This window comes from Rana temporaria, chromosome 1, assembly GCF_905171775.1.
Source record: "Rana temporaria chromosome 1, aRanTem1.1, whole genome shotgun sequence".
NCBI lineage: Eukaryota > Metazoa > Chordata > Amphibia > Anura > Ranidae > Rana > Rana temporaria.
Genome location: NC_053489.1, coordinates 600,545,727 through 600,559,571, shown reverse-complemented (window position 1 = coordinate 600,559,571; position 13,845 = coordinate 600,545,727). Strand labels below are relative to the sequence as shown.

General features: G+C 44.0%; 1 protein-coding gene across 1 annotated transcript in view; it reads right to left on the bottom strand.

The window, feature by feature from the left end:
• Positions 1 to 11,680, bottom strand: part of CCKAR (cholecystokinin A receptor) — a 90,446-nt gene extending 78,766 nt beyond the window's left edge. Inside the window, exon 1 of the mRNA XM_040335158.1 lies at positions 11,282 to 11,680. Within this exon, the coding sequence (XP_040191092.1) occupies positions 11,282 to 11,414 (133 nt within the window). The 5' untranslated portion in view covers positions 11,415 to 11,680. The remainder of the gene's footprint in view (positions 1 to 11,281) is intronic.
• Between the last annotated feature and the right edge of the window lie 2,165 nt (positions 11,681 to 13,845).

Here is a 13,845-nt window from a genome sequence, read left to right as displayed (position 1 = left end):
GCCAGTGGCTCCCGATGCTGCCTCTGTGAGCAGAGAGAGAAGAGAGAGCCACTACAGACAGGCACATCACTGGATCGAGATAGGACTCAGGTAAGTATTAGAGGGGTGAGGGTGCAATACAAACACTGGGACATTTTTTTATCTTAATGCAAGGTAAAAAATGTCCAGTCTTTAGAAAAATGCCCAGGCTTTAGAACCACTTTAAATCAGAATCAGCATCACTACACCAAGAAAACTGAGGAAAGACTGTGAGTGTAGGGAGCCTTGCACTGTATTAATGTCATCAAGTCAGCACAGACCTTTGCGCCATCCAGGACCGCCCACCATCAAGTAGGACCCAACATGAAGAAATTCTCTACCAATTTCATGCTTTAGATCACAAAAACAGATTAAGACAATCTAACGCCAACAGTTTGAATATTTATATGACAGGGATCCTAGTAAGTAGCACTAATCCATTTGACTACTTTTTGAAATTAAAAGTTGTGGAAATTTCCAGAACTATTGATAAGAATATTTATATATTCTAAACTATAATTATTTTCAGCAATCAGAACCAGTGAGAGCTGACAATGACAGTCATATAGTTGAATGTAGCACTACCCCCGAAGGAGCTGCTGGTTTAGATTTGGACCTGCCATTACCTTACTGTTCCATACGCTCGTTTCAGGGGTTCACCTTGAAGAGTTGTCCACAAAAATGTCTGCACCAAACACAAAGTCTCTTTCAAGGTTTTTATTGAATAAAGTTCTCCAACAGAGGGGTAGAGGGATAGGGAAAGATTCGGGTACCTTTGCTTTGTGGATCACAGATACAACTTAGATCCAGAGGATTAACTCACCAGATAGGCCCAGGGCTGCCTTAATGAGAGGGCACACCTGGGCACTGCCCAGGGGCCCAAGCAGCATGGGGGGCCCCTGCATTTTCTCCAAAGCAGCTGGTCCATAAGCCCACGCTGCCCCAAAATTGGGGGCCCCATGATGGCACTGAGTCTGCCTCCTACCAACTTGATGTCTGTTTACCTGCACTGTCATCATTGTAGGGGCCCCAGAGCATTACTTTGCCCAGGGGCCCATGATGCTATTAAGACGGCCCTGGATAGGCCTACTCTCACTGGCCTAGCAGCTGGTCTGAAGCTCATCAAAGTCTCTGCCACAGACTTGATAAGTCTGAGCCCTATAGGCTCACTATGCAAGCCGCTTAGGGCCCCAAAAAAGCTGCGGGACGGGCCCCCCAAATTACTAGACAGACAATTCCGACAGCAGAACACCCCCCCTCCCGGCTTCTCAACTTTAATCTTTAATGTGACATGTCATTTTCGGCAGCCCCCCCCCCCTCTTCTCAACTGTGATGTGACAAATAATTGGGAGGTCAGGATCGGCGCTGGTTGTCAGGCCATCCCACGATCTTCTGCCACAAGATCGTGTAACCACTTTGTATAGTTCCAATAAAGTACACAACTCACGGTGCCAAGAATCTTTCAGCGAGGCCGGCAGCACAGTGAGGTATATTTTCCAGGATACGTCCTTCAATTGAATCCCACTGGTTCAGCTTCCTTCCGTAGGTAAGGTAGCGAAGGGCCATCCCTGGATTAGTAGGCCCCAGAAACTCCTGGGCCTACATTCAGTTGCGAGGCCTCGGACCAGCCGGCCCCGAGGCTACGAAACAGCTCACTCATCCCTGAGGCCAGGAGGGCCATCAGGTCAGGATCGGAAGAACCCCGCCAAAACGGCGTCTGTTCCTTAAGTACCCCTCCCCAGAATGCCCAGTGGGTTGACCACGCCCCCTGAGCTGCTTCTGGAAATGAGATACCCAATGCATCCAGCTTGCTGCCTTTTCAACCTTGACCTGTGGTAACAGCGACACTCACCGTCAAGCGGAAAATTGTGCAACTCAGCTGAACTGAAACAGAACCAACAATTTAGCATAATCCTTCTAAAATAAACTACAGCTCGGGCAACTAAAATTTAACACATAGCGCCTACTCAATGGGAGCATGGCGCTACATGAAAAAATTCCAATCCTTATGACAATGTGTTTTGATCACTTTATATCAAATGACTTTGTACAATCACTTGACTTAGATTTTAGCTCACGCCGCCTTTATGTCTTGGACACGGGAGTGATTTTGATTGCAGCGTGTTCACAGCGGTTGGTGCCAAATGAGCGGTTTTTACATAACTGAAACTTATCATCTTAATCACATTGGCTATACAAAATAAATGGAAGCTCTGATTGTGGATTCCTCTTTACACGACTAAATTGCCTTGTTTTCAATCACGTTCTATGGATTGTTAGCTATGCCCTTATACATTGTCTCTGAATTTGCAATGTACTGAATTTCTTCGTATGGCTTCAAGCTATAAAGATCAACTGCAGCCAACCATAGTGGCAAGTTAATTAAAAGTTAGCAGTCACTAAGCTCTTCATTATAAATGGGATATGGAAAACATTTCCCAGGAGGCACACAGCAGGGTAATGTCTTCTATCAGATACCCATATCTGGCATATGATCTTACAAAACTGGAACCTAAGGGCTGCAGAAGACTAAAACATTTATTCAGTATGTTTATATCCTCCATTGGTAGATGATTATTACATCTGTTTAGCTTGCCTGTGTGATATACAGCCATATCCAGTCTTGTCTATACATGCATACCTTTTTATGTGTTACACATGAATATATAGTACTACTAAATTACATACAGCATATTTCATATAGTTTGTATCATATTGAGGCAATTTATCATTACTATTATATAATTACATAAAATTACACATATTACATACTGTATATTTAATATCATATTAATACAATGTATCATTATTATTATTATTATTATTTTCTTCCTATTATTTTATAATTGCTAAATATTACATATATTTAATGGCATATTAAAGCGGAGTTCCGGCCACAATTTCACTTTTTAAATACAAATACCCCTGTAATACACAAGCTTAATGTATTCTAGTAAAGTTAGTCTGTAAACTAAGGTCCGTTTTGTTAGGTTGTTACAGCATTTAGACACTTTATAAAATAGAAATTGACTGGGGCCATCTTAAGTGTGGGCATCATGAAGCCAGACTGTATAACTTCCTGGATTTCAGCCTTGCAGATCTCGCACATGCTCAGTGCTGCACAAGCAGTGTCAGATCAGGTTTCACCACTTGTGCTGTCCAAGTCACATGATTCTTTGAGACTGGGGAGTGCACAGACTCCTGGAAAGTTACACCCACTACATTCCCAGGAGTCTGTGCGGTGTAGGTTAGGAAGCATTAAGCACCTAGGTACAGGAAGTGGGAAGATTAACTATTCTGCCTAGCAACAACACTTTGAAGGCATCTAAAAAAAAAAAAAATTCATAAAGGACTAATGATTTTTTTTTAAACTACTGATGTAATGTTATATTTATGGGTGGAACTCCACTTTAAAGCAATTACTACTAACAATTATTATTACTATTACCATTAAAATAATAATTAATATGATTATAATTATTATTATTACTATTATTATTATCATTATTATTATTATTATTATTATTATTATTATTATTATTATTATTATATAATTACATAGCATTACACATATTTAAAGTGACACTAAAGGCTCCTGTTTTTTCCCTTAAACTCCAAACCTAAAAAAGAGGTTTATATTTATCTGCTCTGTGCAATGATATTGCACAGAGTGGACCCTCACCTCCTCTTCTGTGGTGCCCTGCCAGAGCTGTCCGATCCTCCTCTTCTCGATTTGCCCTCATAGCAAGTGGTGTGCTATGGGGGCACACATGCAGACATGGTCCTGAGCCGGGCTGCGTGTGTCCATAGACACACACAGCCTGGCTCAGCCAAGTCCCCCGTTCCCTCCTCACAGGCTTTGGCTGACAGAAGCAGAAGCCAATTGCTTCCGATGATCTCAGAGAGACAGGCACAGTGCTGGATCAAGAGGTAAGTATTGAAAGGGGCGGGGGCGCTTGGGTAGAACAGCACATGGAAGTTTTTTTTACATTAACCACTTCAGCCCCGGAAGATTTTGCTGCTCAATGGCAAGGCCATTTTGTGTACCCAAACTTCCTTGTTTTTCCCACAAATAGAGATTTCGTTTGGTGGTATTTGATCACCTCTGCATTTTTTTTTTTTGCACTATAAACAAAAGAAGAGTGACAATTTTGAAATAAAAACACAATGGGCCAGATCCACAAAGAAGTTACGCTGACGTATCTATTGATACGCCGCGTAACTGCTAGGTTGCTCCGGCGTATCTTTGTTTTGTATCCACAAAACAAGATACCCCTGAAGCTGGGCTAGATCCGACTGGCGTACGTCTTAGTACGCCGTCGGATCTAAGGTGCATATTAACGCTGGTCGCTTTGCTAGTATAGCGGTGATTAGCGATTTTTATCGGGACTGCGATCGGACACTTTTGACCCATTTTTGGGAGCAGTGACAATTGTACAGCGATCAGTGCTATAAAAATGCTGTATAAATGTCACTGCATGGAAGGGGTTAAAACTAGGGGGCGATCAAGGGGTTAACTGTGTTCCCCAGGAGTGGTTTAACTGTGGGGGGATGGGACTGACTAGGAGGAGAGAGAGATCTGTGTTTTCTTTCCCTTGAGAGAACCGGGTGATCATCATGCCCGCCAGGCACTCGCATCGGCTCCAGCATCGCACGTGCCCCTAGTGACATACCTCCCAACCCGCACGGATTCTGCGGGACTTGCCCGCACAGACACTTCTTTGCCACAGTCCCGCGATAGCGGTAATTTTCCTGCACAGGAAGAGGAGCCAGTGGTGGCAGCACAGGAGGGGGAGGTAGAACAGCACCTCCCTCCCCTACCAATTGTGATGTTGACCAATCGGCAGAAATTTCCCGTGACACCCCCCCCGCCCGTCCCCCGCGGTAGAACCCCCCCCCCCCGCTCAACAACTGAAATTGCAGCTTAAAAAATGTCGCCGTCCCGCGGTAGTACAACTATCCCCCCCCCCCCCCCCCCCCGCTCACTAGACAGTGCAGAATTATTCTGTTTTTGTTAATGCAGGTAATACACTTTGGTTAAAAAAAAATCCTCTGACTTTAGAACCACTTTTGACCACTTCGGGACCACCCCACATACATTTACTGTGGCAGGGCCGCTTGAGTTTGCAAAATCATGGTGGATTGAGGAATCTATTAAAAAATCTATTTGTGTATGGCCGGGTACACACGGACAAACATGTATGGTGAAAGCGGTCCGTCGGACCGTTTCCACCATACATGTCTGCCAGAGGGCTTCTGTACGATGGTTGTACACACCATCGTACAGAAGTCCGCGCGTAAACAATACGCGGGGCGTGTCCGCGGTGTCGCCGCGTCGATGACGCGGTGTCGCCGCGACAATGACGCGGCGACGTGGGCGGCCCGCCTTTAAAATGCTTCCACGCATGCGTCGAAGTCATTCGACGCATGCGAGGGACGGCGGGCGCCTGGACATGTACGGTAGGTCTGTACTGACGACCGTACATGTCCGAGCGGGCTGAATTCCAGCGGACTGTTTTAAAACAAGTCCAGGAATATTTGTCTGCTGGGAAAAGGCCCGGCGGGCAAATGTTTGCTGGAATTCGGCCCGCTCGCGCCCACACACGACCAAACATGTCTGCTGAAACTGGCCTGCGGGCCAGTTTCAGCAGACATGTTTGCTCGTGAGTATGGGGCCTAAGGCTAGTTTAAGACTTGTGTTCAAGTAGTATTAAAGTTTTGTTTTTTTGTTTTCTAAATGTTATACTTATCTGCTCTATGCGTGCATAAGACTCTCTCTCCTCATTGGCTCACTGGCTGTGATTGACAGCAGTGAGAACCAATAGGAGGAGAGACAAAGCTATTGTGAACATTGCTGGATCAGAGGGAACTTGAGAAAGGATTGGGGGGGGGGGCTGCTTGAAGGTAAAAAAAAAAAACCTTCAGCCTTTAGAACCACTTTAAAATAGAACTATTTTGTTATAGTGCCTGTCAGTTTTTATTTTTTCTCTTCTGTGTCCCATTGGGGAGACTTCCCGTCACATTCTGTCCCATAGCCAAAACAGGAAGTAAGAGGAAATTCCTCCAAGTGAAATACCTTGATGTCACCAGGGTCAGGTTCCCCCCCCCTCCCCCAATTCATATTCAAGAGACAACCCAACATTTGGGATTTTCTTTCACTTTCACTCTTAGTGATAACAGTAAACAGGACAAATAGAGACATGAACCTCCCCAAGGGAGCACAGACATCAATTAAAACTGACAGATATTTAAATCCATTTTCACCATAAGACCCCTTTCACATTGGGGCCGTGGCCACGTTAGCACTAAAGCGCCAGTCGTTTTTCGCCTTCTTCTAAATCAACTGTGGGTAAAGAATTGGGTATATGGGATTGTATGAGATATAGGGCTGCAACTAACGATTATTTTCATAATCGATTAGTTGGCCGATTATTGTTTCGATTAATCGGATAATAGCCTTAAAAAAAAAAATTAGAAGGGGAATCAAAGGAAATGGTAAATTGCTGCAAAAACACATTACATGCTTTTCTGCAGCTTCTCCATATTGAACAAAAAAAAATAAAAAATAGCACCGTTTTGCGTTAAAAAGTCCTTGCCCTTTCCAAATACGCAGCAGCTGAAAAGAAATCATGCATGTGAACATGTAAATGAACTGTAGTGTGTTTCTGCAAAAAGCACCAAAAAGCAGAGGTGTGACCCCAGGCCTGAGATGTTTAGTAACATAATGGGGTTAAAAAAACAAAAATAAGTACAAAAAGAGCAATATAGATACTATAAGGGGTTCATTTTTTTTACTGTGGGACAGTGAAAGTAATATTTACAGTAGCGATTTGCTTTTTTGTACTATATAGGGCTAATTTTAGTTTTTTTAACCCCATTGTGTTACTGGCCGATTAATCGATTATGAAAATTGTAATCGATTATTTTCATAATCGATTAGTTGTCTATTAATCGATTAGTTGTTTCGGCCCTAATGAGAGGTATATATATATATATATATATATATACCGTATTTATCGGCATATACCGCGCACTTTTTTGCCCTGAAAATCAGGGCAAAATAGTGGGTGCGCGATATACGCCGATACCCGCGCCGAGTTTGAACACAAGCGCAGTACACTCGTGTATAGTCGGGCAGGCTCGGCTCCTCTCGCGCTCACGTCCTGGACGTACAGGACGTGAGCGCGAGAGTAGCCGAGCCTGCCCGACTATACACTAGTGTACTGCGCTCGGTATATGCCGGCGCAGTGTTCAAACTCGGCGCGGGAAAGCAGGGATCGAGCGGGGAGGACACCGCAGAAGGACGCCGGACCCGACGAAGAGGACACCCGAAGCCGCAGATGGACGCCGGACCCGACGAGGCCGCCGCGCAAGACACCAAAACTGTAAGTACTAAAATGTTTTTTTTTACAGGAATGCTGGTCCACTTTAGGGGTGCGCACTATACGCCGGAGCGCGCAATACCCCGATAAATACGGTATATATATATTTTTTTATGGTTAAACTGGATGGACTTGTGTCTTTTTTCAACCTGACTAACTATGTAACTATGCAACTATGTTTTACCAGCACTTTACCGCTGTTTAAGTGCCACTTTTCGGCCACTAGAGGGGCGCTTTAAACCCCAGTTTTGCAGTGTTTTCAAAGCACTTTTCATTCCAATGGTCAGTAGGGTTGCCACCTGTTCGGAATTCACCCAGACAGTTCGGGTTTCAGACTGTCTGAGACCCGGACACATTATTCAGACATCCCCCCCTCCCGCCGCCATCCGGTGCTTCTCCGGGCTCTCCCGTGCCATCGGGGGCCCGGAGAGATGATCGCCGGATGGGAGGCATAGAGATGACTGGTGACCAGATGGTCCACCAGTCATCTCTATGACCGTCGGAGGCCCGGGCGCGATGTGATGATGTCACGCCCGGGTACCCTAAGTAAACAAACCGCAATTGCGGCTAGTAAGAATGAGATCTGTGAATTTTTTTTCACGATCTCATGCTTTCCAGCCTGGAGGAGAGATGTGGGGTCTTATCTCTCCTTAAAGAGGACCTGTCACACACTATTCCTATTACAAGGGATGTTTACATTCCTTGTAATAGGAATAAAAGCGATCAAAAAAAATATGTAAAATAAAGTGTAAAAAATAAATAAATAAGTAAAAAAAAACAAAAAAATTAAAACGCCCCTGTCCCTGGTAGCTCGCGCTCAGAAGCGAACGCACATGTAAGTCCCGCCCACCTATGTAAACGTCGTTCAAACCACACATGTGAGGTGTCGCCGCATGTGTTAGAGCGTGTGCAACAATTCTAGCTCCTCTGTAACTCTAAACTGGTAACCTGTAAAAAATTTAAAGCGTCGCCTATGGAGATTTTTAAGTAACGAAGTTTGGCGCCATTCCATGAGTGTGCGCAATTTTAAAGCATGACATGTTAGGTATCTATTTACTCGGCGTAACATCATCTTTCATATTTTACAAAAAAATTGGGCTAACTTTACTGTTTTGTTATTTTTTAATTCATGAAGCCATTTTTGTTTCCAAAAAAAAGGCGTTTGAAAAATGATTGCGCAAATACCGTGCAAGATAAAAAGTTGCAAAGACCGCCATTTTATTCCCTAGGGTGTCTGCTAAAAAAACATATATAATGTTTGGGGGTTCTGAGTAATTTTCTAGCAAAATATGATGATTTGTACATGTAGGAGAGAAGTACCAGAATAGGCAGGGAGGTGGGTATTAAAGCCCTGTATTGAAGGGGTTAAAGTGTTGCCTTTACTTATACTTTAGTACAGGAGAGGTAAAATGGTCACTATGCATCACTACTAAACAGGAAGTAGAGCCTGCATATGTAATAGACAAATATGTCTGCATCCAATGTAAATATATACAGTAGTTACAACCAGTACAAAGAAACAATCTTTTTTTTAAGATGAATATTTACATGAAAGAATCCCGTGCTGAGAAAAACATATAGGCAGTCATTGCGTCAAATAGCATTTTAAAAAGCAATATCAGGCCACACATTTCACTCCATTAAGTCAATCACAATCAAACATTTATCTAAAACATAAAAAGAAATCTGTATAAATAATACAAGTTAATCAGTTAAAAAAAAAAACATAACAGGTTTTCGGCTTTCATTGTGGACCTACACTGGGAAACGGGGGCATGTTATAGACAGCAGCTCCAGTTTCGTACAGGTGTTAGGTTCACACTTGTACACCTGAATTCTCATGCTCCCATTGAAATCTATGGGGTCAAAAACGTGCATTGTCGCACCCAAAAAAAAAATAAAAATAAAGCACCTGCATTGATTTTCCAAGTTGCACAGAAAAGAAATGCACAGGTGCGAACGGTCCCCATAGTCAATGCCGGTCAACCTCATTTCGTGCAATGGGGGTTATTTACTAAAGGCAAATCCACTTTGCACTACAAGTGCAAACTACAAGTGCAAAGTGCACTTGAAATTGCACTGAAAGTGCACTTGGAAGTGCAGTCACTGGGGTGGATTCAGGTACGACTTGCGCCCTCTTACGGAGGCGCAGCGTACCGTTTTAACACTGCGCCTCTGTAAATTACCTGCGCTACGCTTCATTCACGAAGCAGTAGCTCCGTAATTTGCGTGGGCGCTCCGTAAAAATGGCCGGCGTAAGCGCGCGTAATTTAAATGATCCCGTAGGGGGCGTGGATCATTTGAATTAGGCGCGTTCCCGCGCCGAACGTAGTGCGCATGCTCCGCCAGGAAACTTTCCCGACGTGCATTGCGGCAAATGACGTCGCAAGGACGTCATTTACTTACGTCCAGCGCCATTCACGATTCACTTACGCAAACGGCGTAATTTTCAAACATCGCGACGCGGGAACGACGGGTATACTTAGCATTGGCTGCCCCTGCTAATAGCAGGAGCAGCCTTACGCGGAACCCGACGAACGCAAACGACGTAAACTGCGTACGCAGGGCGCGCGTACGGTTGTAAATCGCCGTAAGGCCCCATTCACACCTAAGCGACAAAACGCCCGACGCGGGACGCTTCTGTCGCTTGAGGGGAGAATTCCCATTGCCGTCTATGGAGATGGTTCACATCTCATAGACGCGCAACGCCTGTCGCCTGAAAAAAAGTCCCGGACCCTTTTTTTCACGCGACAGGCGCGTTTTCCCATAGACAGCAATGGGAATACTTTAGAAAAAAAAAGAAACATTTGTAATCGCGGCAAATCTGCCGCTACACGCGTACGCGGCTGTCGCTTAGGTGTGAATGCAGCCTTAGTATGCAATTTGCATACTCTACGCTGACCACTACGGGAACGCCACCTAGCGGCCATTGTAAGAATGCAGCCTACGATACAACGGCATAAGAGCCTAATGCCAGTCATATCTTAGGCTGCAGTCGGCGTAACGAGCTTTCTGAATACAGAAAAGTCGTTACGCCGGCGCAACTAAGCAATTGCGCTGCGTAACTATGGTTACGCAGACGCAATTGCTTACTGAATCCACCCCACTGTAGATTTGAGGGGGACATGTAAGGAAAATGAAAAACAGCATTTTAGCTTGCATGTGATTGGATGATAAAATCGGCAGAGCTTCCCCTCATTTCAGATCTTCCCCTCAGATTTACAGCGATTGCACTTCCAAGTGCACTTTGCACTTGTAGTTTGCACTTGTAGTGAAAAGTGGATTTGCCTTTCGTAAATAACCCCCATTGTCACGCTTTGGCCAACGCATGGCAAATTGAACAGGGGCTAATGCCGCGTACACACGGTCGTTTTTTGTGATGAAATAAAACGTCGTTTTTAAACCCGCGCATGCTCAGAAGCAAGTTATGACGCGAGCTTGAATGGAACAGAGTGCCGTCGTACGTGTTGTACGTAACCGCGCTTTGCAGGAGCATTTTCAGAAAACGATGGTGTGTGGGCAACGTCGTTTTTAAAAATGAAGTTTGAAAAACGTCGTTTTTTTTTCATGATAAAAAACAACGTTTTTTTCCAAGACAAAAAACGACCGTGTGTACGCGGCATAAGTCTTCACAGCTATGCTTTTTTGGTAATAAGCGGTATAACGTCCCGTTTGCTGCCACGCACATTACTTTGTAGTTTGCAAAACAAACATTCATTTTTAGACTGGCAGGTGCATTTTTTTTGTTTTGTTAAAGTGTGCTGCCACCTCACTCAAAAGCAACCTTTAAGCGAGAGTGAGGATATGTGGTACTACAAGTCCCAGCAGTGACTGCTAAAGCTCCCTGTGCACTGTAAAGCCCCAATTTAGTCAGTACATACCTTTGTCAGGGAGAGTTGCATTGTGTGGATAGTCCTCCAGACAGCTGATGATAGCTCCACTGTCTGTGACCTCACATAGAATCCCATTGTAACCGGTGTCATTGTCCCCTCGCAGATCATACACCGTTTCCATGATTCGCAGGCTAATCCCAATGCTTTGTGTGCTGGAAAGAAAGCTTTCTATTCTCTTGCCATGCCTCCTGGAGGAAGATGCTGGATCAGCTGTAGGAATTCCTGATAGAGAAGTGTCTGCACCCTCTCCAGTCTTTGCACTCTACATACAGCATGCCTCTAGCAATGAGGTGGGCAGCCTGTGCAGCTCATAGACTGTGATGATAGTAGAACTCATATTGTGCACTGTCCCACCCTCTGATATTATTGGCCACGACCAGCTCATACAACTTCTTACCAGCAGACGGTGGGACTGGGAGCCTTGTGCTTACATATTCTTTTGATACTGCTCTTTACATTTAGTATTGACCAGCTGCGGCTTTTTCAAGACGCAGTTCCAGATGTTGATATTTCCCAGGAATTTTCGGTGCCAACGTTAGCCTGACATATTTAAATCGTTTGACCCTTTTCATACTTACCGTCAGTATTTTAAGGGCAGGTGTAGATGGTGTCCTTTGCATTTTAATAGCAGCACTCCTCAACCGCATGCATTTAAAGCGAGGAAAAGGCTGCGCTTGACCTGCTTTGCCTGCAATACAAATGCATCTCAGTAGTACCTGCTGCATCCAAAGGAATATAATACAAAGCATGTCATATATTGGCTCAGAAAGGTCATTAGGTTCATTAGGGATCTACCTAAAATATGTGTAAAACACAAAAAAAATAACCAAAAGGACACCTGCCGTGAAAGATGATTTCAAGGGACTGTCTCTGTTTTGGAACAAAGGGCCAGATTCACAAAAAAACTCTGGCGGCGTAACGTATCGTCTTTACATTACACCGCCGCAAGTTTTCAGTGTAAGTGCCTGATCCTCAAAGCACTTACCTGTAAACTTGCGGCGGTGTAACGTAAAGCTGTCCGGCGCAAGCCCGCCCAATTCAAATGGGGCGTGTACCATTTAAATTAGGCGCGCTCCCGCGCCGGACGTTCTGCGCATGCTCCGTTCGCAATTTTCCCGACATGCTTTGCGCCAAATTACGGCGGGCCGACCTGTTTGTGAATCGCGACGTGCGGAACGTACTTACGCCGGAAAAAAAAAATTTAAATTCAACGCGGGAACGACGGCCATACTTTAACATGGGCTGTGTAAAGTTAAGGCATGAAAAAACATGACTAACTTTGCAACGGGAAAAAAAGACTTGCGACGAAGTAACGCACGCGAAAACCTTTGTGGATCGCCGTAAAACCTAATTTGCATACCCGACGCTGGAAAACGACGCAAACTCCACCCAGCGGCGGCCGAAGTATTGCATCCTAAGATCCGATGGTGTAAGTCAATTACACCTGTCGGATCTTAGGGCTATCTATGCAGAACTGATTCTATGAATCAGCCGCATAGATACTCTCAGAGATACGCCGGTGTATCAGGAGATACGCTGTCGTATCAGGAGATACGCTGTCGTATCTCTTCTGTGAATCTGGCCCAAAGTACCTCTGTTCCTCTTTCCCCCTTATTTTGGTCTGATCTATATAGCTGTATATAAAATGCACATTTTATGTTTAAAATTGTGTTTCCCAGTGGTAAACCTTTCATCCAATTTCTAAATGGCTGCATTTGTAAATTACAAAAGCCAGTATAAAGGAATAATTTAAATTAGGAAAAAAAGTTGCGCTAACCATAAACAATATTAACCTGTAGCCGCCAGCACCAACAAAAGACAATGTTGTGTACAAGGAATGAAAAAGAAAAAGTGCAGCGCTAAATATTCAGTGAAGTGAATCAAAAAATGTGGTAAATAATCAAATTCAATGAAAAATCAATGAAATTAGAAAAAAAGGGGGAGGAGGACACACCCCCAAGTGGTGTGACAAGTAAAACACAGAGGGTGATGACCATGTGGTAACCTGGAGAACAACTAGGGGGTGGGATCTCTCTGGATAACTATATAATAGGAACACACCGTGATGAGTGATGTGACACAAAAATAAATAATAATGTGAACCTCAAATGAAGTCCATATAAAATATATGTGTAAATCCAAAATGTAAGTGTGATAGTCCAAGGTCAAACTGGCATATACAATCCAAAAAAAAGTGTTTTTTTGAAGTTGGTCAGAAGTTCTTTGTGGAAAGAAAAACCGACAGTTTCAATTGCCCCAGTTGAAGAGCTCTGCTGCTCGAAACATGTCGGGTACATAGCTCATACGCTACTCGCCCATTGCGCCATTTTTTACTTGTGATCACTTGTACTCGTCTTTCACCGGGCTTGTACTTTTTTTATCTATTTTATACATTTATTTTTATCCAGTTTTCTGTTAATTTTGGCTTACTTTTTTATGCCTAATAAAGGCTTGTTTTGGGATTAACCGCACTATGTGAGTTACGTTTTCCCTTACATGGTTCTACGTTTGGCCTGCATATTATACACCTTCATCTGAGAACCTCACCTGCA